The sequence below is a fragment of the Xenopus laevis genome, chromosome 3L (assembly GCF_017654675.1).
Source record: "Xenopus laevis strain J_2021 chromosome 3L, Xenopus_laevis_v10.1, whole genome shotgun sequence".
Lineage (NCBI taxonomy): Eukaryota > Metazoa > Chordata > Amphibia > Anura > Pipidae > Xenopus > Xenopus laevis.
The window spans coordinates 88132702-88159044 of NC_054375.1; the positions used below are offsets into that span (position 1 = coordinate 88132702).

The 26343-nt window shown below is 37.3% G+C and overlaps 1 protein-coding gene across 1 annotated transcript; it reads right to left on the reverse strand.

The window, feature by feature from the left end:
• Positions 1-213: 213 nt before the first annotated feature.
• Positions 214-26340, reverse strand: dhtkd1.L (dehydrogenase E1 and transketolase domain containing 1 L homeolog). The gene is given in 19 exon segments (NM_001090926.1): positions 214-719; positions 1588-1673; positions 3440-3609; positions 5691-5773; positions 6704-6868; positions 8858-8964; positions 9052-9202; positions 11202-11341; positions 11914-11998; positions 13676-13988; positions 14416-14614; positions 15901-16072; positions 16570-16839; positions 17815-18009; positions 19112-19323; positions 20862-21017; positions 22155-22306; positions 24277-24332; positions 26228-26340. Coding segments are annotated over 18 exon segments (2784 nt in total). The 5' UTR covers positions 24303-24332; positions 26228-26340; the 3' UTR covers positions 214-617.
• Between the last annotated feature and the right edge of the window lie 3 nt (positions 26341-26343).

Sequence of the window (26343 nt, forward strand, 5' to 3'; positions counted from 1 at the left end):
ATCAAATATTACCTGCCCCACCTCTATGCCCAAGGCATAGAGGAAGGGCAGTCAATTACTTTCCCTTTCCATTCTGAACTTACGAGATATAACTACTCTCCTCACATTCCCCCTCCCTCTTCCCACTCTATAATTGTGTATGGCACTGCACATGGACATTACACAATAGTAAATAACACCTTAAAGCAAATACACATTCCCAACAGCAGGCAGTTACACTACTGAATCATTTTAATGGTTTATGTTGCCAAAGACATAAATGGTTTCAAATGTCTGATCACAGCAATATTCATATGTTTACAGTAAATATTTTCTTCCTGATATCATTCTTACTCTGTGCATTTCAAGCAGTTATAAAATGTTGTAGAGATATATATATATATATATATATATATATATATATATATATACACACTGCTGACAAACACTAGCTTTTCTGTAGTGCTTTGATCCCTATTATAAGAGGAATGATGGCAGGATTTCTGAGTACAAACAACATAATTTTTTTGTCTGCTCAATGAGCCAATAGCTAAAAACTCCATAAAACTGCAAAATCACATTCATCACAAGCCAAAGAGTCCAAATGTAGAAAAAAATAAAGTTCACTATTATTCCAGTTACGATAATGTTTTCACCGTGATTTCTTCTTGTTGCTGTTGATGCAGGGTGCCAATACCTACAGCTGGTGCTGGAAGAGCAGGTCTACTTACAAGACGCAACTGCAGAATGAGAAACAATGATAGTAATATACATTGAGTTACATAATAAGCACTTAAAAAGTGAAAATTCTACCCATTGTATTTTAAACTAGTATAGCCAATTCTATGGCTAGAATCTATTAACATAACTGCAACCAATCATAGTAGTTTGAGATTTTATTGCTATATACCATCTTGGTTTCTCAGTTAATGAGGGAGTAAAGCAACAAGTACTCCTAGCCCAGGAGCAGACCTGGGTTTGGTTGTTTATTCAAATTTTAAATATGTGATCATAACACATTATGTTAATATAGTAGCAAGACTGATTAATAATCATAATATAGAGACTGCACTGCGTCTCTGGATAAAAATCTCTACAGGGAATCCAACAATGCTGCTCGAGTTCTGGGAAGTAAGGTGGGGGGGCTCCCCCTGCCATTTGAAAGTATGATCGTTTACCTGCACAGCAGTTGGGGACCATCTGACAATTCCTATCAACAGCAGTAAAAGAAGGGGGAATTGCACTGCATACAGTCAGGTTTATGATAAAAACTGTAGACATCTTTTAATTAAAGTATATTGGAGATAGATTTCTTTTTCATTAAAGAAAGTAAAAATGGGATTTTATATTTTTGGGGGTATAGTTTTCCTTTAATCACTGAAACGAATAATTAATGCAGCATAGATTTGTCTTAGGTCAATTGTACATGTAGCATTTTTTTTTACCCACATACCTTTACCAAGGGAGAAAAACAAGTCACTGCCTGTGCAGCATTTTATTGAATTGAATGGCGGATTGTCCTGAAAATGTGCACATTTTGTTGTACATAGAACTAAAACATCTATTACAAAAATGATTTCATCATTTAAAATAAACATATAATCATACCTTACAAGCAAGTTGTTTTTCAAACCTGGGTGCAACAAATGTCCAGGCACCCATGTTCTGTGGCTCTTCTTGGCTCCAAATAAAATCTTTGCAAGACAAGAAAATAAAGCAATACAGTAAGTGCAAAGGACAGTTATATAAAGCCAAATATAAATACTCATTATACTAAAGTCTATGGAGACCGAATCAGCCAAAACTATTAACATGAATGCTTACTAACAGGTTGGTGGCTGATTAAATAAACATTAAAAAAGTAAATTTGCCCAGAATGCTTTTCTAAGCACTTTTGAAATAAACATTAAATAATCATTAATTGTTAACTACCAATATAATGAATTTTGTAACAGCACCTGCTTATCAGATCCAGTAACTGTACAGCCAAAGACAGTCAGAGATATAACTTCAAAAGGAAAACACTACTTGTCCTGATGTTGCTCTGCTCAGGAAGGAGATGGGAAAGGGCATCCAAGGCTTCTGATTTCTTTCCTGAGCTGAGCAAAATCAGAACACTTCTTTGGTTTTCAACAACAATAAGGAGTTCAACAGTGTAAAGAACTTTGTTGTAACTCCACTGGATGCTGTATAGTATGGCCTGGATGAATGAAAACCTTCGTAGACTTTTTGTTATAGCCTAATTTTGTTGTTGTTTTATGCACTTTACCGGAGTGCTTTTTTAAAAATCTGGAGCAGCAAAGTTACAATGATGAGAACAAATGACAAATCAAGGAAACACTTCATCGTTGAGCAAGACCTAGACAGGTCAGATAGTAGTGGGGAAGGAGAACAGCAGGAGCATGATGAGGCAGTTAGTGGGTAACAACAAGAAAGCCTTATGTGAGGAAAAGGAAAATGGAAGCTGATCCAGGGTTTGTGCACCCTAAACAGATTTGTCAGATTATGCAAGGATGATGGGAGTGTGAACTCAGCAATGCAGTTCTAGATGGGGTTGATATTTCTAACAGCCAGGAGTGGTGGGGAGGAGAAGAGAGGCCTGGACAGATTGTGTTTGTATGGGATTTAATTATTAGGAAAGTGGATAGTGCAATCTATCGTTCAGATTGGGGCTGGGCATGGCTCAGCTGTCTTGGTAAATATAGGTACTAAACAAAATTAATGGTAGATGGAGAACCTTTTAAAGAGGAGTTCAGGCATCCAAGACCAAAGGTTCCAATGTATTTTTCAGAAATGTTACCTGTGCCACATGCAACTATAGGAAGACAGTGGGAGCTTAGGGACATAAATGTGTGGCTTAAGTCTTGTAGGAAAGAAGGGTTTTGGTTCCTAAAGCACTAGGCTGATTTTAACTTGGGGTAACATCTATATAGCCACAATGTATTGAACCTCAATAGAAGGGGGTTCACTGTGTAGTGCTGGACTATGTTCGTTTGACACCCAAGGCCTGGCACTCCTATCACCAGTCACTCACATTCATCACTGCTGCTGCCACACTTCCAAACTTCTAAAACCTAAACACACAAGCTCTTCCCTCCCAACCTTTCCACACTTAAGCACAATATATTCATTTGCCACAAATAAAGTTTTTGTTAAATTTTCCTGAACTATCTCCGCACAACCCACACTCCACCCTGGATGTATTTTACCCTCTAGACAGCAAGCAATACAGCATGTCCAAAGTGATATACTGAGCACACGCTAATACATTTTTTTAAATATGTTACTGTGTGTTTAAAGTGAGATAAACAAAATATAAATCTAATTGAAAAGTATTTTCCCCCAAAAGTTAACAAGCAGTAGATTTAATGTCATTCCATCAATTGTGCAATCAGGATGTTTTTTCAAAATAGCTAACTTAGCAACTAATTTATAGAAAAATATATGAGAACAAACTTACCTTTGGCCTTTGGGTATCTATGAATTTCTTGTTGCAGAGCTTCTAAAGGAAATGGGCAAAGCTCTTCCACTCTGATGATAGCAGAGCTGCGCCCTTGCTCTCCTAGGGCTTCTCTCTGTTTGTGCAGTGCATAGTAATGTTTGCCAGAGCAAAGTATGACTTTGCTTACACTGTAGGACAAGAAACAAAATACAACAAAAAAGTACCAAAACATGTATCATTAATGTAAACCGAGATGAAAATTAAAAAAAAATTGCATGTTATACTTATACCTAATATGATAATCATTGAACGCTTTACATTTTCAAGTGGAACCTCAAAGTTATCAAAGCTTGTAGCAAGTATATAGTGTATTAGGCAAACTGGAATCACCTTATCTTATTTTCAAAGCAAAAAACAAGCCTGCATAATAATTTGCTCCACTTTCAACAAAAGAAAGATAGTGGTATGTCATTGTTCCACAATTCATATCAATGTGCACAAAGAATCACATCTGTATGGCAGATGTTCGCCACAAACAGAGTTGCTTGTTGTATGCAAAAGCTCATTTAGACAAGTGCTTTGGACTAATGAGACAAAAAATGTGTTATTTGGTCATAACAAAAAGCGCTTTGCATGGTGGAAGAAGAACACCGCATTCCAAGAAAAACACCTGCTATCTACTGTCAAATTTGGTGGAGGTTCCATCATGCTGAGGGGCTGTGTGGCTAGTTCAGGGACTGGGGCCCTTGTTAAAGTCGAGGGTCGGATGAATTCAAACCAATATTCTTCAGGATGATGTTCAAGCCTCAGTCACAATGTTGAAGTTACGCAAGGGTTGGATATTCCAACAAGACAATGACCCTAAACACATTTTGAAATCTACAAAGACATTTATGCAGAGGGAGAAGTACAATATTCTGGAATGGCCGTCACAGTCCCCCAACTTGAATATCATCGAAAATCTATGGGTTGATTTGAAGCAGGCTGTCCATGCTCGGCAGCGATCAAATTTAACTGAACTGGAGAGATTTTGTATGGACGAATTACCAAAAATACCGCCATCCAGAATCCAGACGCTCATTAAAGGCTATTGGTGGCGTCTAGGGGCTATTACATTTGCAAAAGGAGGCTCAACTAAATATTGATGTAATATCTCTGTTGGGGTGCCCAAATGTATGCACCTCGCCAAATTTTGTTATGATACATATTGCAAATTTTCTGTTAATCCAATAAACTGTATGTCACTGCTGAAATACTACTGTTTCCATAAAAGGAATGTTGTATATTAAAAGGAAGTTGCTACTTTGAAAGCTCAGCCAATGATAAACAAAACTCCAAAGAATTAAGAGGGGTTCCCAAATTTTTTCATACGACTGTACTTAAGGAGTTTTAAATATGTTTTCAATGTACTATAGGGGCACCATGACAGTTTTCCCCACTGACAAACGGTTTCTTGTTATAGCAAATGTGGTACTGTAATTCTATAACAAGGTAGACACTTTTAAAGGAGAACTTAAGTAAATTTTTTAAATCAGGGATATCCTGTTACTGGCCTCCCTCTCCCCAACCACAGCAAAGAAAGCCCCCACCCAGGATGTCCCTGCTCCATTTGCCAATCTTGAAAATTCTGTTTTGCACAGAGATGTGGGTGTCTGCCATAACAAGGGAACATCTGATTACAATGTTGCTTTGATTTTCCTTTAAGTAAAAGCCAACAAATGTATATAATGTACATGTAGCAAGGCCAGAAATATTGAAACTGCAAATAAATGTGGCTTTTATACTTGCAAAGTAAGGCAGATTTGTAGTATTATAAAGTTATTTTAAAAGGGTACTTCTTAGATACTTTCGAATCGATACAGCCCACATCTACTGTCTCTTAAATTTATTAAAAAAATCAAATTTTTAAAACTAAATTAAATCAACCCGAAAACTCGAATCAAATTCAAATTGAATTCGAATTTAAAAAATTAGAAAAAAAAGAACTTGAATGTCAGGAAGGCTGCAAACAACTGGACCTCTCCCATTGACTTATACAGCAATTCAGCAGGTTTTGGGTGGCGAATAGTCGAATTTTTAAAGAGCGAGAGTATGTCAAATCTCGAAAATCGAATTAGAATTTTTTAAAAAACTTGAATCGAATTTGAATAACTCCCTAGTCAAATTTGACAGTTTTGACCGTAAAAAAAAAATTAAATTTTCAATTTGCCCCCTAATGTCTTTCTGTGCCTAATGCTGGTACTGTTTAAATGCTAATATGTAACATTACCTTTTGGGGTCTGCAGATGAATCTCCAATAACAGATCTAAATGTTTTTCCTGGTGCAATATCCTCAAGGCTTGAAACAGCAGCCTGGGTGAGAAAAAAGCAACGATTGCCAATGACTTGGGGAAACGATTTCTTTAAGGGGCAGCTTTATGAAGGGTCGAATTTCGAAGTGAAAAAAAACTTCGACCATCGGAATAGGCTAGTTCAACATTTGAAGTTGAATTCGAAGGATTTTTAAGATTGTACGATCGTACTACGATTGTACTTCAAATCGAACCATTTAATCGTTAGATCATACGATTTTACAAAAAAATCCTTAGACTTCTCAAAACTTAGCCAAACTGGCTATATGTTCTAGGAGGTCCCCATAGGCTAACATAGCAATTCGGCAGGTTTAAGGTGGCGAAGTGTTGAAGTCGAAGTTTTTTTAAAGAGACAGTACTTCGATTATCGAATAGTCGAAGCATTTTCACTTTGAATCGAAGTCGAATTTAGCCTATTCGATGGTCAAATTACCAAAAATTACTTTGAAATTCGAAGTTTTTGAATTCGAATATTCACTTTGAATTCACTTCGACCCTTCGTAAAGGTGTCCCTCAATGATTGCAGTAGGTTGGTCACAATAACCCAATATCGAATATTAGATTATGCGGTTCATTAAATACAAAGATCACACTCATTTGTGAGTTCTGTTTAGCCTTTTTTCAATTTTGTTGGCAACACAATTCTCTAGTTTTTAGTTTGTGTTAGTAGCTTTAAGCCTTACAGTATAAAGCATCATATTCCAATTAAATGTAGACCACAGGTCAAGTCATATACAGGTACATGTAAATTTGGAATGATTAGTGTTACTCATTTGAGACTTAAAAAAAAAAATTAATCAAGTCATTCTGTAAAAATCTTAATTTTGGTTCCTCCTGCTAAGTGATGTTATTAAGCTACCTTCCTACCAACATTTTTGTCAGCAATTGTATCAAATGTAAATCTTCGATACCGATACACACATAAATTTACCGGATATCTTAGAAGCATTTTAGGTGAAGCAACAATGAGAGGTTTCCTGAAACTGCGAACCATCTGTCTGCGCAGCAGGTGAAAGTACTGTGCAGGAGTAGTTGGATGCACTACAAACATATTAACGGTATCTCCATCAACTCCTTCCTCTGTACTGTCACACATCTGTATTGAGAAAATGAAAAGAGGCTAGTTCATATGTAACTTGAGGGAAAATACTGTATGATGCAAGTGAGAAGCCCGATATGTCTACAGTATAATTTCACACTGACTGCATGATTGAAAGTCACAGTGTAACAAATACTAATTAAAGGGGACCTGTCACCCAAATAAAATAATTCATAATCCTATTTTATCACATTAGACTAGCAAAATTAACTTTAATTACACTATATAAATTACATGAATCTTGTTTCCTTCAGTCTGGGAATTCATAATTATAGCAAGCAGGCAGGAGCCATTTTGTGGACACTGTTATTAAGACAAGCCTTGCATCATCTCAGAATCTTGTTTGTGCACCAGATTCCCATATCCTAGCTACACAATTAAATGGTTAAGAGAACAGGGGAATATGTGGAGAGCAGTGACATCTAGGAAGTGCTGAATGGAAAGTGAAAGTAATTGTCTGCCCCGCCTCTATGCCAAAGAGAGACAGACAATATTTGATTGACAGCTTAGACTTTTTAAATGAGCTTACAACAGCTATGAATGCTTTAATAAAAAATAGAAATTGGATCTCATGTTTAATTTGAAAAGGACTTTTATTATACAGCTTTGTGTGTCTGGGTGACAGGTCCACTTTAAATATAACTTACAAACATGCTTATGTAGCATCAAAAAAAATGTATGTGGGAGTGTCCAAAGGCTATCGCGTTCTGGTTACGAATATATGCTCTAATTTCTAATGTTACTCGTCTCTCATTAAACAGCAGAGGCTCTTTTAAATAAGCACGTAACTGGAAGTAATAAATACCTTAGCAAATTAATAACCCAGCAGCAAAACAAACCATCACAAAAGCATGCAAAAACCCCTACTCTGAATATACAAGTCAAGACTGGATTGGACAACATTCTCATTTACGACAAACTTACAGGGAACAGGGCACAGGGAAACAAACAATGCAATAAGGTCTGGAATTCATGGATAACATAGAAATTATACAAACTCGTACGCCCACTCAGAGTATACATATTTTATCATTATAATTCTGTAAATACTTTCTGCTAACCCTTCCCCTCATTTTTTTTGAAAAAATTTCTCTCCACCATAACATAAATGGAAAAAGACAATAGGTCTTAATTTGATGGGAACTTTTTTTACTTGTTTTTATTATTGTTGGTCATTGTTTGTTGACCTTAATGAATATACAATTCACAAGGCCCAAGAATATATGGTATTCCATTAGAAAACTTAAATTTTCTGCTTAAAGTTACACCAACCTCTAAAAAAAACGTTTTCCCTCTGTGAGTGTGCTTATTTTTGTGATTGCTTCTTACTCCCTAGCAGACATTCAGCACAGCTCAGAAAAGTACCTTCAATGCTGGGTGCTGCTTACTTATGTGTGACTAACTGACAGAAATGACATTGAGGTACACAGAGAGGATGCTAGGTACACACAGCAGCTCTATTGCCAAGATAAACACACAGAATAAAAGCAGTTTACAATATCTCCCTTTAACTCCCTTAGTTATGTAAGTAAATGTTAAGTAAATGTTGCTTTCACTTTAATTTCTGTTATACCAGTGTATATCTTTGGTTATTAATGCGGATGATTAATAGGGTCATGAAGAGGCACTTTTACCTTATGTCACTTTCAGGAAAAAATAAATTACATGACTTGAGTGTTACACACTAGTAATGTGCGAATTTGGTCAACCATTGTGGGTTAGGTGCAGACTGGAGGAAGTACTCTCTTCCATTGCTCCCAAAGATTCTCTGTCTTGGCACAAGAGATGCCCACAGAAGTAGCGTACAGAGTGCGATGGGGGCGGGTACGGATCCCACAATGGCAACATTTTGTGGGTTAGGTGAAAGTTAAGGTTTTGCACGTTAGGATTGGATACAGGTAAAATTTTTCCTGAACCACACTTCACTACTACACACATTTATAATTCACTTTTTAGTCAACTGCATCAGTAAAATCTTAAACAAACCTGTAAAAAGCGTTCAATTCTGCATGAGGAGTGTTCTGGGCCAGCACCATCGTAGCCATGGGGAAGGAGAATTACAATACCACTTTGTAAAAGCCATTTAGCTTCACCTATTGGAATGAATTAGATTTCAGTACATAAATAAAATGAGCCCTCCTTCACACTGAAATTACAGTAAACATTCCAATAGTTTATACCTCCAGAAATGAAAGTGTCAAATATTATTTGTGCACCATTGAAAAAATCACCAAACTGTGCCTCCCAAATTGGAAGCAATTTGGGGCTTTCAATGCTCATTCCATATTCAAATCCAAGCACAGCTTCTTCGGACAATGCACTGTTGCTCACCTGGGAAATGAAAGAACAATTTAAAACGCATGTATCTATACTCCTTGCATATAGATATAAAAACAATTCTGTACTTCATAAACCTCATAAAATGCAATACAACTTAATTTTTATTGGAAAGATACTTTACAATGTTACATCCAACTTTCCTCCACTGGACCATTTGCTTAAAGGGCAGGTATCATCAAAAAAAAAAAGTCACCCAATGAAGATGCGGGCTAATAGAGCAATCACAGGGGGCTTTTTCTTTATGCTACCATTTCCCCCAACCAGAGTGCAGGCTCAATTAGTTCTTTAAATGAGAACAAAATGCATAAGTAAGGTAATTCATAGCACCAGGCAGTGCTTGTAATGTGCTTATGTGCAAATAAAAAAAGGTAACAGTTCTGACACAATATATTCTACAGATCCACAGCACAACACTGATCCAGTGAAGGGCAAAACTGTAGAATTTATGGTATTGGCACTATACCATCACTGTAACATTTACAGAAATATAAAGAGCAGCACACATAGGAAAAACTATTTGAGGGGAGACATAGGCTATTTACTTAAAGGAGACATATTGTGCGAAAAACAAGAAAGACCCAGTGCATTTTACTCTATATAAAGAAGGAATGTACTTTTAGTACTTTAAGTAGTTTTTTGGGTTTGTTTATTGAAAATTTGTGCAAAAACCCTACTAGTCCCTTCATTTGTTCTACTTCTTCTGAGCTTCTGGCAGGGTCCGTTAGGACACGCCCACCCCTCATTTGAAACACAGACTGACTAAGACTGTAGAAGATCTATAGGCAGTTCCAGCACCATATATTACTCATTATTGCCTACAAGATTACTGGGGTTTCACTAATCCTACCTGTCTTCTTTAAAGGAGAAATTTGTTGTAAAAATAATAACTATGTAAATAGATAGGCTGTGCAAAATAAAATATGTTTCTAATATAGTTAGCAAAAAATGTAATGTATAAAGTTGGAGTGACTGAATGTCTAACAGAACAGAACCAAACCTCCTGTTTTTCAGCTCTCTGACTCTGAGTTAGTCAGTGACTTGAGGGGGGGCACATGGGACATAAATGTTCAGTGAGTTTTCAATTGATCCTTAGCATGCAGCTCAGATTCAAAAGAAAACTGTTATGACCCATGTAGCCCCCTCAAGTAACCAATCAGTGGAAACCAAGAGAACTGCAAAAGTAGTGTTATGGCTATTATGTTAGACAGTCACTCTAGTCTTTATACATTACATTTTTATATTGAATTTTTTTTTTATTTTGCACAGCCTATTTTTATATTTATACTGAACAATTCCATTAAAGAACAAACTTACTTTACTTAGGGTTCTATTGTAACATGGCAGCACAACAGCAAAGCAATATTTAGAGTGCAACTTAACTAATCTTAGGCAACCTGGGCCTCCAAATTTGGGATAGAGTTACATAGTTAACATGGGTTGAAAAAAACCCAGACCAATTAATACACTCACATATATAAACTATATATACCGATGCCTTTACTAAACTAACTGAAGATGCTAAAATCACTATAACCGTGGGTATTATGCTTGTTCAAGAAAACATCCAAGCTACTTTAAACAATCAGCCATCACAACATCATCCAGCAGGGCATTCCACAACCTCACTGCCCTCAATGTGAAGAGCCACCTACACCGCTTCAAATGAACGTTCAGACTCTAGTCTTAAAGGGTGGCCTCTGAAAGAAAAAAAAAAGATCACCCACTATATCTATATTGTGCTTGTAAGAGAAACCATGCCCCCTCCCCGGTGCCTTTTCTACGGAGCAAACCACTCCAACCATTACAGTCTTTCCTCATAATTGCATTTTTCCATTCCTTTTACCAGTTTAACTGCACATATCTGCAACTCTCTCCACTCACTCCAGCTCATTGACAAGCTTCTGCACTAAATAATCAAGATGAGGCCTTATCAGGGTCCTATAAGGAAGGACGCATATATAAACACTGAATAAATATTTTTTTTTTATACCTCCAAAAATCCCTTTTGATCAGGAGTCATGTGGTTCAAAGGGATGTATGTGTCATTAGTTTCCTGACAGACCAGCATTGCATGCCTCTGACTGAAGGTTCCTCTTCCCACATCCTGACCACTAATTCGAATATTAAAGCCTTCAAAAGAGAAAAGGTGAACACTGTATATTTATAGCTAGAATTAAAAAAAAAAGTGATAACACAGAAACTAACTAGGCAGCATGCACTTTGGGACAAACTGTAGGAGATACAGAGAAAGTACCAGAAACCATGCACATAATGTAGTAAGTAACATTGAGGGAAAATTCATTGCATAGAACTTGTATAATGACAGCAGCTCTAACCTAAGCCTATTACTCTCAAGTTCTGCTTGAAGCCTCCCACAGCCTACAAATCTGTGTCCTCCTCTGTTGTTGCCAAAGTTTCTCTGTCCCTCTTCCTTACTCTAAAATTAATTTGTATTACAATGCAGCAGTATTCATTGAGAATTTTCCATTAGTCCTATTTTTTTACATGTTTAATATTCTGCTTAGAAAAGGTTCTTCTGCTTAGATTAGGTCCTTGTTAAAAGTTGTGATGCTGGATGTCAGACTTTTCTCAGAGACAAAAATGGCATAAATCTACAAGAAACTAATAAGCAAAAAAATATAAAAACATTAGTTCAGTGATGCCCAACCCATCGCCCTCTGTTGAACTGCAATGCTACTCACCTTGGCAAAGCAATGACCCAAAAGCCAAAGCTTCAGCCGTGGCCCAGTCTAGCTTGGTTGCTTCCTGCAGCTTTTGTACTCTAGACTGAATTTAAAGAAAGAAAACACATCTACTGTGAGATCACTTGTACTTTAAAATGCAAATCCTAGTGTACACTTTCTATTAACTGGTTTAATAAAATGATCTAAAGGTTGGTTGGAAAGCACTTAAGAAACTAACGTGATCTCTTAAAAAAGGGGTCATCTACCCAATAACACTTTTTCGCGAAAGAAAATTTAATTTTAAACAACTTTCCAAAATGCATCAATAAAACAATTTCCATGGTTATTTGTGAATGTAATAGCAATAAAAAGCAGTGTCTGCCTGCTTGTTTACATTCTCCTCCCTCTCCTCTGACTCCTGAAAAAAAATGAGGGCTTGAACTTTCCAATATTAGGAAAGAAAGTTCATCATATATTAACAAAAAGGGCATTGCAAAAAAGGCCCTATGTGTTTTGACCCATATAGATTCTTCAAGTGGAAAATAATCTAAAACTAGAGGCCCCTGGTAAGAGGCCCTTTTTTATTGTTATGATGCTTAAAATGACAGTTTCATTATGCAAGCAGTTTTGGCCAAATGCAGTGGCTGTCTGCTGCTGGAACATGCAACCTGGTACATTAGTATTTATATACCTTTTCTTATTGCCCCAGCCTTTGAATTAACAGTGATTTATATTAGGAATGTGGACTAATTTTAAAATAACAGAGGCAACACAACATTTCTGGAATACTGACCTTCCTTAGATGTTCTTAAGAACTCACGTACACCTGATGAAGGGAATGTGTCTTTGATCATCTGTTGAACAAGTTATACTGACCCTTTAAAGGTTTATCTGTTTATCCAGCACCTATTAATAAACTCTCTCTTGACAACCAATATTTTATATAAAAAAAAGTTTTTCATTGTATAGGTCTGTAGAAAGTCATTGATGGCATTTGAACCCTGTATGTTGTTCTGAGTGAACTATAACTATTGTATTCACCTGCTAGGTACACATGGGCCCTACAGCCCAACATGAACACTTACCCCATAACAATAGGGCAGTCATGCTTAAGGCCTTGCCTTGAAGAAGATGATATACTCTGTGGCATTCTATAATTATTTTCATTTTTTCATATACCACCATCACCTTTCCAATTATCAAGTACACTCCATAAATGTAACCTTCTGTCTGCACATGATGTCCTTCACGCATCCTTTCTCATTACTTATTTTTACTCTTGCATCCAGGACTTCTCAGGTGCTGTATACGTACTCAAACTCTCTATCCCATTCTATTAGACACTCTCAGGCTTTTCATTTTCATTAAAATGTATAACCTAAGCCCTTTAAGCGAGTAAGGGGGCTATTAAGGTAGTTAAACACACTAACTACTTCTTTTCCATTTTCATCTTTTACTATGCACCTACCATTACTATCGAAACCAACAGGAACGCTACAACCAAACTGATTACCCTCACCTGTCCCTTAGTTTGTAAGCTCTTGCAAGCAAGAACCTGATTATTACCTGACAATATGCAATTGTAACAATGCACTTATACTGCAAAATGTTTATATGTATATGCAAACTGTTAGGTCTTGCATTTGAAACCCTTTATTCTGTAAAGGTTTGCAGGAGACTATGGTGCTAATAATAACATTAGACAACAATGTTCTGAAAAGTCCTTGTTTCCATGAAATGCTATGCTTATAAAATATTTACTATGATTATGAGGCATCACCTGTGCATGCATTTTGAGAAGATGGCTGTGCATTTTGAATTCCTCAGGAACTTCTACAGACTTGGCTCCAATAAACTTGAGAAGATCAGCAGGAAGACCTGTATCCCATGTTGTGGTTCGAGCAGATGGTTCAATCATCTCCCTCCAATGAGCCTGCAAGTTTGTGGATGGTGGACTGTATAATGTCATATTCGAAAGGTGGTCATTAAATTTGGAGTAGTAAGTAGTCCTTATCTCAGTTGCTTCTTCCTCTGTCATTAGCCCTTCCGCAATTAATCGCTCAGAGTAAACATCAGGTATGCTTTTTCTAGATCTGAGAAAATACAAACAGATTTATAAAGAGATTTCCATGATGCCAATGCTCACAGTGACAGGTGTATCCCATTCATTCAATTACTACAAGGGGTGGCATGGGATGGGACTATCATTTTCTTTGTTGACATAGAGCACACATACTGGGACATTAACCTAAGATTTCATTTGTAAGTTGAGCACTTCTTGTGTGACTCTGCTGAATAATGTCAAACAATGTGGCTACAGTGTGTATTAAACATATTACAATACATTCTTGGGTATATAAAATATTACGTCTGTGCAAACTGTACCAATTAAAAAAAATAATTATTATAGGCATCTTTTGCAGAATAGAAAAATAACTTTACTTGAAACATAATTATATGTTGAACATATAATGGATTCAATATAAGAACAATACAGATATAAATAAGTTTTGTTCTTACCGGATAATTTTATACATGCTAGGATTTGTGAAAAATGGCTCATCAAGTTCATTATGTCCCCATTGTCTGTAGCAGAGTAAATCTATGATTACATCCTTGCGAAAACACCTTTGATATTCGACTGCTAATCGTGTAGCTCTTAAAACTTCTTCAGGGTCATCTCCGTTAACATGTATTACAGCACAGCCAACAATTTTGCCTAGCAGAATAGTAAAACAAGAGTGAAAGTAAGGGTAAAAATCTGGTTGAAAGCCATTTGCAATGAACATCAACTTCCTAGTTCTGTTGGAGAAGTATGTCATAGCAAATAGGAAGGAGACTGGGAGATAACGAGACACAAATGGAACAGAGGAGTCAAAAGAGAGGGCACATGAAACAGAGAAAGATCAAAAGTGAAAACAGAACACACTGTTGGGATAGAAGTAAAACAAGCAGAGGAGAGAGTGGGAGAGAACTTACATTAGGACAGACTAAAGTGAAAACGGAACACAAAGACAAACAATAAACAGTTACAAAGCGACTCAAAAACAGCTGAAACGTAAAACTACAAAAGTGTGCTTTTATAGGAGCTGCATGGGAGGTTGGCTTACTGTATTCTCACAAGTAGTAATTTATGGTAGAGGTGTGACACAGTTATGCAGGACTTCTTATTATTATCTGCACTGCCTTCTCTAACCCAGAGCAGATGGACAACCTTCTTCCCCCTTTCTTCACAGAGTCTGAATCCAGTGGGAACCTCTGACTTAACATAACAAACCCTATCCAAGCTGTCTTGCCAGCACATTCTGTCCCATTTTTTGGTAGAGAGGTCATGTGGTTTTCATAATTAAACTATATCGTAGCATTCAAACAAAGAAATGGAAATGATTTAAACAACTAACCTTTTTGTTCTTGCGAATTGTGCATTTTTGGGACCAATTCACCATTATGAACAGTGACAGGTGAATGTAATTAACATTAGTGAAAGAAAACACCAGCAGTTTCTGCCATTTCCCTACCAGCAGAGAAAATGTCTGGCATTACAACTAATAGGGTGTGCTATGTTGCTAATTTTATATTTTCATTTATTCAATTTCGGTAACCAGAATAAAATGTCACATTTTGTTTTATTATTCATAAATAAATGTGCATATCTGAAGTAAAGATAACTTACCAACATCCAAATGCATCATAAAGGTTGGGAATCATACAGCAGGCAGAATAACTGCCAATAGGCTTTTATTTTGTGTCCACACGACATGTTTCGGGCAGGCCCTTTCTCAAGTGAGACACTTGAGAAACGGCCCTTGAAGCCTGAAACATGTCGTGTGGACAATAAATAAAAGCCTATTGGCAGTTATTCTGCCTGCTGTATGGTTCCCAACCTTTATGATACATTTGCATGATTTGTGGGTGCCAGAACGGAGTATCCAGGGAACATCATACGAACAGCTTACTAATTTAAAATACACAGCTGACGTTGTGAGCCTACATTGGATAACTTACCAACATCGCTGCTGTACAAGGAAGACCTCCCACGTTCAGCAGGCGTTGTATAACCTAACTGGTTATTAACAATCAGATGAATGCTTCCGCCTATCCGATAATGAGGAAGATTTGATAATGTAAAAGTTTCTGTAACAATTCCTTGACCAGAAATTGAAGCATCACCATGTACCTGAGTTATATACAGAGAAGAGTGTACTAAGTATCAAAGAAAACTGGACATTGTGGCATACAACAAGAACGCAACGCAGAAAGAAAATTATGTATTAACTTATACTTGGAATCCTGCAAGCTCTATGTGTTATCAGTCCTTAACACAACATCTTTCACATAGATACTGGCAATGACACACACATACACACACACACACTGAAAAATATGCAGAAATGCCCTTTAGCTCTCCATGAGAGCTAAAGGGCATTGATTTCACAAAATAAATTAAGGAGGTCACTTCTCTCTGTGTATAACTTTGGTATACCAATCTTTTAGAAACAGAATGGTCACAGAACACACAGGGTATAAATATGATAGAGGGTGTCAATATCAGTATAGTTAATACGTGCATAGTAGACATACAACCTCCATATTTTAGTTCAACCAGCAGAAATTTCTGCAGTGATGTACAAAGTGTTTTTGCTGGCTGCTAGGGTTAATGGTTAATACAATTACCTGTAGACACACAACCTTGTCACCAGGTTGTGCAGAGCTCTCTGTAGAATAATCACCATCTGACAAGGATTGCTGCCTTGCTCGAGTTTTGCCAACAGCTACTGGGTTTATTGCTTCCAAGTGTGAAGGATTTGGTAACATAGTTACATGCAGAGGTCGGTGGGAACCAAAATCCAGATCTACAGAAGAAGTTAAGTGGGAAAGTACGTCGCCTATTGAAGGGGAGTTTTCAGGGAACTCGCTTAAGCCACGCATTTTACGAAACATCAGCTGCAATGTAAATGTAGGCATTTAATTTAGAAAACTATACTGAAATAAATACTATTTATTCTTTGTCTAGAAGACAGTAGTAAAATTCTTAAAACACCCTACAGAAGGCTATTCGACAATCTAACATTTAGGAGGCCTCATTTACCAACAAAAGCAAAGTGCAAAAATCCATTATTTCTCCCAACAGAATTCTAGTGTAACTGCACTTCAGTGCAATGCATTTTACTTTGCTCTAACAAATAAATTGCTTAGTATTGCACTTGTGACAAAATATGCCTGTTCAGGGCGAGGAACGCTCAAAAGCAGATGTAAAGCACAAGATTCCTTTGCAACTTTGCAAGATTATTTACATCAGCAGGTACAAAGAGTACATCAAGCATAGACTTAAGAAGTCATGGCACATCCATTCTAATACAATAATCCTTATCCATATATGAGAAGCAACATCCAAGGGCCTTGCTGGTTGTGTGCTCATATTTTAGCAAATGCCAGGCTATGAGGCTGCTGTAGGATGACAGACAGTTACTTGATATTCAAGCATATCATTCTGGAAGAATAGAAAAAAAACCTTCTGAACAGTGGTACACACTAACAACTATTGCTGCAAATGGTGGCTCTCCAAATAATCACATTTAAAAAAAAAATATTTCTAGTAAAATGAGAGAACTGGGCAAGGGTCTAAATACTTTTGCAAGTCACTATATATGCACAAAGTATAAAGTGGCCATATCATTTCAACTATAAATTTCTCCAAGTCTGCAAGGAAGACAATAATCTTAACAATAACAACAATAGAATATACAGTTCACTTTCCATGGTTTATTGTGCATTAATAAATGCACAAAAATTATATTGTAATGATCCATTGCAATTACCCATAGAAACCATCTGATTGATTGTTATGTGTAACTGGCCCGGGGCAATTTATATACTTGTATTTATTTCAATACATACAAAGATTAAATTAAGCATTACCTCTGGTGGAAACTGGAGAAGTCCTGTAAGAAGATTTAGCCTCCCTCTGTGGGGCATTCCTATAATTACATCTGTAACACCACCAAATGAACACATTTTTAGCATCTCATGGAAAAATCCCATCATGCTCTCAGCGCCCTCTCCTCCATACCGCTTCACCGTTGAAAACTTAGTGGCCAGAAAGTGGTCAAATTCCTGTAATAAATATATAAATGTTACCAAGCAAATATCAAGAAAATCAACTAAAAACAATGTACAATGATAATAAGTTATCTTTTGATTTTTTTTTGTTTGGTAAAGAATAATAATCAGTGCATAATTTATTCTTATTGTTTGCCATAGTGTTTTCTACAGTATAGTGGGAAACTCTGACACATTAGTAAACATATATCTTAAAAATATTGCAATATATGGACAAAAAAAAAAATCCCGGTTTTGTTTCAAGGGAAGGCCATTTTGGTAGCTCAATGCATAGGATTTTTTTAATGACCTTCACATGTTGATTATTGGTGAGTGTAGGGGACCGTCAATCAATTGGTGGTCACAGCTGCACTGAACCCTTGACTGGTTAAAATTTAGTGGCGAGCACAACTTTCCCTATTTTGCTATAGTTTATACAGAAGCAGTGGCCAGCTTCATGTTGTAGATTCCAGTCATGTGATCCCAGGGGTGGAAAAAAAGGGGGCAAACATTTGGGAGTTTTAACCTTGGAGAACATAATAATGAAGCATAATACAAAGCACCAACACAATATGCTTTCTGCTGCATCAGATGCTTTATATAGTGAGTCATGTCCCCCTACAGTAAACATTCCCCTTACCTTGAATGTACATGGGGTAAATAAACAACAATCGCACTTATTTCAATACAATCAGTGTGCTGCTGGTTTGTTTCTACTTATAAAAGCACAAGGCCAGAGGTCAAGTGCTTTTATACAGGTTCGTGGAACTCCAAGGTAACTTTTAATATCCACATATTTTACAACAGTGTACATTATTTATTATGATACTTAAGTTTCACCGAGTCTTGAGACTAAATTACATCACTGAGCCCCAACTATAACTGATGACATCACCAAGCACCTATAATAAGGATATAATTTGCAGGATGTTTATGGCTGAATATTCTGTAATGATAACAAAAGTCAGCTAGAAGTTCAATTACCTTTCATGATTCTTTCAAAGAATCTTGGAACTCTTCATGTTTTACAGTAGGGGCTACATTATTCACAATATATTCTTATGTAATTTGGACTTATATAGTAAGACATACCACAAAAATTTGTGTCTCAGTTTACCTGACATTCTAACATCAGTCTTGCTAAATGTTTCCTCTCTTCTGTTGAAAAACTTTCTTGTTTCAACTCTTCAAATCTTCTGGAAAACCATTCCCTCTCTTTGTAATTTTGTAACTGGCTTGTTTCAATAGAAATCTGGCCACAATATGTATGATCCAGATATGCTAACACCTCTTCAATTGTTGCTTCTGATTTTCCCATGTTCAATAGTCCTGGTTACAAAAATGAAAATAATAATGGGGCATAATTATCAAAGTGTGAAAACAGAGTATAACAGGGAAACTCTAAAGCTCTCTATTTGCTTTTCTGACATTTTAGGATTAAAAAAACAGAGTAAACCCTTTCATAAAAATATAACACTAAAAATCATATACAGGTATGCAAACTGTTATCCAGGGTTTTTTCCGGATAACATATCTTTCCGTAATTTGGATCTTCATACCTTAAGTCTACTAGACAATCATGTAAACATTAACATTACTCTTGTAAACTGTGCCAAACAATATTTTCACACTTGTAGTACACAATGTAGTACAGTGTTTTCTCATGACTAGTTAATAATGATCAATTTGGAAGGCAATCTCAGATAATTTATCACTTCAAATAGGATTATCAATGCTTCCAAAAAAAAGATATCCAAAACGATGGAAAGGCGGCACTCTGGTTAAAAAGAAAAGGTGGTTTATTACAACAGGTCATAGACCGTCATCACCTGATGTGTTTCGGGAGCAACTCCCTTAATCATAGGCCATTTCTAATTAACCTCAAAAAGAGTACTAAGCTATTATCCTTCATTTATTTATTGAAAACTTGAATTTAATAAGTTCAACTTTTTTCATTTAGCATATGCTTGAAGACTGCATTAGAATAAAAGCCATGATGTCTTTAGAGCTTGTTCCAAAAATCTAGAGTGGCAGGATATGGCCAATGTGTCTCTTGTTGGACAGCCTTGTAATAATATATACTATTCACTACAAAATACAATCCGGTCTGATTCACATAGTGTAGATGTACACACAAAGGGAAAACTATCAAATGAGAGACGGGTGTTACATAGTTCTATGGCTGATGAAAGAGCTAAAAGAATAACTATAGCTGGGAAACTGACAGGGTGTAAAGGTAAATAGTAATACAGGTGTAGGATCTGTTATCCAGAAAGCTCAAAATTAAAGGGAAGTCGTCTTCCATAGACTCCATTTTGATTATATAAATCAAAACATATTGCCTGTTTCTCTGCAATAATGTAACAGTACCCACTTAATGACTTAAGAGATTACTAGTCCTTATTGGAGGCCAAACCTATTGGGTTTATTTAATGTTTACATGATTTATAGCAAACTTAGGGCAGCGACACACGGTCAGATTTGGGGAGATTAGTTGCTGGTGACAAATCTCCTCTTCTTTGGGGCGACTAATCTCCCCGAACTGCCTCCCTGCCGGCTAGAATGAAAATCGCCGGTGGGATGGCAATCGGAGCGCTTTGTTTTCCAAACTCGCCCGAAGTTTCCTTGTGAGTGCCATCACGCTGCAATTTTCATTCTAGACAAAGGGAAGGCTGTTCGGGGAGATGAGTCGCCCCGAAGAAGAGGAGATTTGTCGTTGGGCGACTAATCTCCCCAAATCTGACCATGTGTCTCTGCCCTTAAGGTATTAAGTTCCAAATTACAGAAACACCCCTTGTCTGGAAAACCCCACCACCCAAACATTCTGCATAACATGTCCCATACCAGCAGTTGTATTTGCTTCTTACCAGTAGTGCTAAATGGTCCATGGAGTATTTCCATTATCTCTTGTATCTCTGGTACCATATCCATTACTGCCTGACCAGTAAATAATGGGTTAATCTTGGCTGCTTTGTGACCATGTTCACGGTAAGCAGTAACAAGGCGAGCAAGGCCATGATCCACTGCAAGAGAAAAATATATACAGTAATTATCAGCAAAGAATACCAATATTAAGTTGGCAATGGGAGAATAACTTTAAGTGTGTTCATTTTAACTAGATCCAGCAACTTCACTAGCTTTAATTTATTAATCAGCTTCAAATCCTGGATTACCAAAATGAGATGACTCGGACAAACATATGTTAAGTCACTATTGATTCTAATGTCCCTTATGGGTCTGTAACAATAGATGCACATTTGAACTCTAAACAGTCTTATCTCTGTATATGTCCAGTTTTTTCTACCTTCAGCATTTACGGTCGATTCATAAAAGCAAAATTGGATAAATCTATTCCTGCATTACTACACTGCGCATGTTGGTATAGAGGCCTGTGTATAAGAGCCTTATAGCAAATATGAATCTGTCTTTCAGTTTCAATTGTTTTTTCATCATTGTATATTTTGTTCTGCTGTCTAATTTTCTCAGCACAGCTTATAATGCAGATGACTTTCACTGGATAAACCGCACAGCTGAGGCCCAGTGTTTTGTTTCAGTAACCTATTTATTAATGCATTTTGCTCTGCTGCTCTCCAGTTTATTGTTGCTAGGCTTTTTCTTACCCTAGCAACCAGTCATGTTGATATGAAAACCTTGGAGATGATTACCAGGCAGCCTTAAGAGAAAAATAATTCATATAGCAAGAATAAAAATCTTGCAGTCCCATAATAAATCTGGGCTAGGTTGATGCATTTTTTAACTGTTTACCATAACAGCTATACTCAGCATAGTATGCAAGGTTGCTGCCATTAGTCAGGACAGCTTATTATGCCATTGAATTTCACATAGCCGAGGCCCAGCATTTCACTAACCTATTTATAAAGCCTGTTTGTTTGTAAGCTACACTTCCCTACTCCTACTCCTTTGCTACAGGGCAGGTCACTTCCATCCTGACATGGAACTGAGGAAGGCAAAAGCAAACTGCTTCCAAAAAAGAAAAGTGTGAGGACGCGCGCCACAGGTGAAAGTGTCCATGAAATGGCTGAGGGAGGAGGTGAAGAGTTGTGCCACACTGGCCAGTTAAATAGACACAGATAGGTCATTGGGTTCATACGGCTTGTCCGCTGTCATTTCTTTCTGTGGCATTACAAGGCCTCACAAACCTGTCGGGCTGGCCGCTTGCTTGCCTCGGGTACTGCTCTCCTGGAGCTGGCTGCCTGCGCTTATCTTCGGTCTGTACCCGTACACCCCACGCTCCGTGCGATACAATCTGTGCAGGCCGGGTCTCCATAATACAACCGCCCGCCTGCATGAGCTAAGCCAAGAAGACATGGTATTACTAGCACTTGCAGCCGACTCAGCGGCAAATAAACTGTTAACCCACACAAGTGTCTTGCCATGCACACGGACATTGTTCCTTCCCACTGGCGCGGATTGGTCGGCTCCGGGGGCGCGGTGCACAGTCAGTCCCACCTAGCGGGGCGTCTCAATGGTGTCAATGCAACATCACGACTGCCCTCACATACGGGGTCAAGCACCGAGCGGTTCTGTAAAGCCCTATCAAGTGCCCTGTTTTACTACTTTGTAATTTGACCCTAAGAATAATTAATAGTTGTTTTTTATTCATTTTTATACCAGAAATGTTACTGTAAACTTTATTGACGCAGAGGGCGTGAAGTGCACTTATCATGCCAGAAAGTTGTCTTATGCCACAATAAACTAACGTCTGAATTCAGACACAGCATTTTCTCAATTTGGTGGTAATTTTGCAAGCAAACTGAAGTCAATAACGCCCAAAGAAACCTACATGAACTTTAGATAAGCTTTTCTGAGCATGATGCATGTCACAAACGGTGCTCCATATTCAGAGGGCAGATTTATCAAAGGTCGAAGTGAATTTTCGATGTAAAAAACTTCGAATTTCAAAGTAACTTTTGGATACTTCGACTAAGGAATAGTCCAACTTCGATTCGAATTTGAAAAAACTTCGAAATTCGAAGGTCAAATTTTTTTGAAGTATTATCTCTTTAAAACTTCGACCACCATTCGATTGGTCTTTTTGAATTCGAAGTTCGAAGTTTTTTTAACTTCGACCTTTGATATATATGCCCCTATGTGTCGCATGGATCAACAATTTTATCTCTAAGCATACAAAAATGTCATATTTACTAATCTGGAGATATTTTTTACAAATTTCCTCATTTAATCTTTTTTCTTCATATTTCTTTTACACCATCTTAGTGAATACAGCCCCTGCTACTCACAGAACATTTTCTGTTTTCTTTCTGGCTTAAAGGGCACGGATCACCCTAAAAAATTTTACGCCACAAGAGGTGCGGGCTAATAGATTTGGGGGTAACAGTAATTTTCTTTTCAAACAAATTGCCCCTCTATAGGCTGGCCGCACTAGGAGGGAGCTCCCATGGTCATGTTGAGGCACATGCATGTGCATAACGAGTGAGTGCCACAACTCGCTCATTATGTGTGTGACGTCAGCTTGTGAGACTAGCTCATTATGCCCATGCTTGCTATACAACATGGTGACCTAATGCTGGTGGGGGCTATCTTTTTTTTTTGGGGGGGGGGGAAATGACTGTATCCCCCAACCGCTGTTCAAGTGCCCTTTAGCAGAAGTATATATATCTCAATATATACTAAAGATCAGCAGGGCCAGATTTACATATCAGGCACCCCTAGGCCCACTCACGTTTGTCACCCCCATGCCCTCCCTTTTATTTGCTGAAATTTTCATAATTGGGACCAGAGCAATGGGGATTGGTGCATCGGAAATTTAAAAAACTTTTTTATCTCCTGTGCATCCCCAGTGTTTCTGAACCAATGTGGGTGTGGTTGGGTAGCATTCCACCCCCTAAAATCCTGCTTTACAGAAAATTTGTGCAAAAACCCTACTAGTACAAAATGTATTTCAGTATCTTAACCCTTATTATGCCCTCCCAAAAATTTCCTACCACTGATGTCAAACTAACAGGTTTATATTTATTAAGCTAAGAACTGGATCGTTTTTCACCTACTGGGTTTATTACATAGGAAATATCCATTAGCTTGTTCCTCAGTTGTGAAAAAGATTAAAAATAAACGTTTAAAATTCCAGCTTTCCCCTTCTTTTATCAACTTTTTTTCCTCCCTATGATGGTATGGTTCCTTCTAGTCTATTACTTATTTGGGATACATTTTACTCCTCCCGGCAATTCCCTTTTCATCCTCTATTTTAGCTTGTCTAATAACTTTTTTGCATGCTTTATTGGCTTGTTTGCAGTTGTTTACCTGCAGCGATGAGCAAACACATTCATCCATGACAGTCAGTAAATTCTTTTGCAAACCTGTAGGAAGAAAATGTCTGAAAAAAGCTCCTTCCATTGGATGAAAATATTATGTCACCACTTAAATCCCTGCAAGTCTTGGTCAGAAGATCAGTCATGTTCGGCATTAATATATTTTTGTATCAATTACTGTTGCAAATTTAGGGTAAGTGTAATTGCAATTGAAACATTTTGACAGTTCTATGAACAACAGTTGCAGCATAGTGGAGTATACATGAATTATATATTTTTGATTGTTTCTGCATTGCTGATTTTCAGCATATTTTTTTAAAGCATTTTTAGTTGCTTAGAATTACATACTCTGTGATTCTGCAATATTGCCTTTTGGGGTTTACATCCCCCTTGAAGTGCCATTTCAGAAGTAAAAATAAGTATGGTCTGCCTTTGTGGTCCTTGGTGAATGCTTATAGTTTGGAAGGACTGAAATGGGATCTGTAATTAATTACCAATTAACACTAGTCTGTAAGCTACAGTGCTATGCAATATGTTGGCAATATATAAATACATGTTAATAATAATAAAATAATGTGCAGGGATGCTGGAACCCTGTATGTTTAATTTTTGTCCTGCAGAGGGGCCTACCAATAGGGTACCTAAGTGAATTCTTCTGTGAGCACAGTAATTAAACCAATGTTATTGTTACCAAATTTTCTGGTAAGATGTCCAGCCTTCCTATATATCTGTCTTTGCTATTATTTACATTGCATCAAGCTTTACTTTACCTGCCAGATTGGTACACTTTGGGGCTGATTTATCAAGGGTCGAATTTCGAAGTGATAAATACTTCAAATTCGACCATCGAATGGGTTTACTTCGACTTCGAATATCGAAGTCGACGTTTTTTCACCAAGTTTGACCGTTTTGCAGTCAAAGTAAAATCGTTCGATTGAACTCCATCGATCGAACAATTTTTCTTCAAAAAACATAGAAAAAAATCTAGAAAACTGCTCTAGAATGTCCCCATAGCCTAACATAGCACTTCAGCAGGTTTAATTTGGCGAAGTATTGAAGTCAAAGTTTTTTTAAAGAGACAGTACTTTGATTATCGAATGGTCGAATATTTGAACAATTTTACTTCGAATCAAATTCAAAGTCAAAGTCGTAGTAGCCTATTCGATGGTTGAAGTATTACTTCGAATTTCAAATTATATTACTTCGAAAATTCCCTCGAATTCACTTCGATCCTTGATAAATCTGCCCCTTTGGGTTAGTTTACACAAGGAGATTCTGGGAGATTTTGTCTCCTCGCGACTAATCACCTCTTCTTCTGGGCGACAATCTGCCGAACTGCCTCTGTGTGTCTTCCCAACCGCTATAATGAAAAGTCCGCTTCGTTTTTCAAAGTCGCCCGAAGTCACCTGGCGACTAATCGCCTCTTCTTCTGGGCGACAATCTCCGCAGAGGCAGTTCGGGGAGATTGTTGCCCAGAAGAAGAGGCAATTAGTCGCCAGGCAACAAAATCTCCCCGAATCTCCTCGTGTGAACTAACCCTAAAATGTATCAACTTTCTCTTTGATCTCCTGCACTGAACAGCCAGAAAAAGATACAAAGTTTCTAAAACTTAATTGGCTTTTAGCAGAGAGCTCAGAATCCGTGGCAGGTGCACTTAGATACATTTTAAAATAAGCAAAGAAACAATTGTAACTATTTAAAATAAGCAGGTCTCTTGGGGAAACTGTGACTTGCTTAAAGGGCAAGTCACCTTCATTAGCAAAACTGTAATTACACATAAAACCTGACCATAAAACCCCCAGAAATGTGTGTTTCCATAACTTGTAAAATGGTAATTAGGGGCTAATGTCAATTTCCACACTCTACGCGCTACACAACATTTTGTTCCTCTTTCTATTTTCAAAATGTTGGGAGCTATATATATCCTCAGTGTTTTTCCCTACTCCAAAAATATCCAGGTCCGCGTGGTATGAAGAAAATATCACATGCTACTGCTACCATTGCACTACAACGTAATAGCCTTACACAGCTGTCAGAAAATGACAGCATTCCCTCGAAT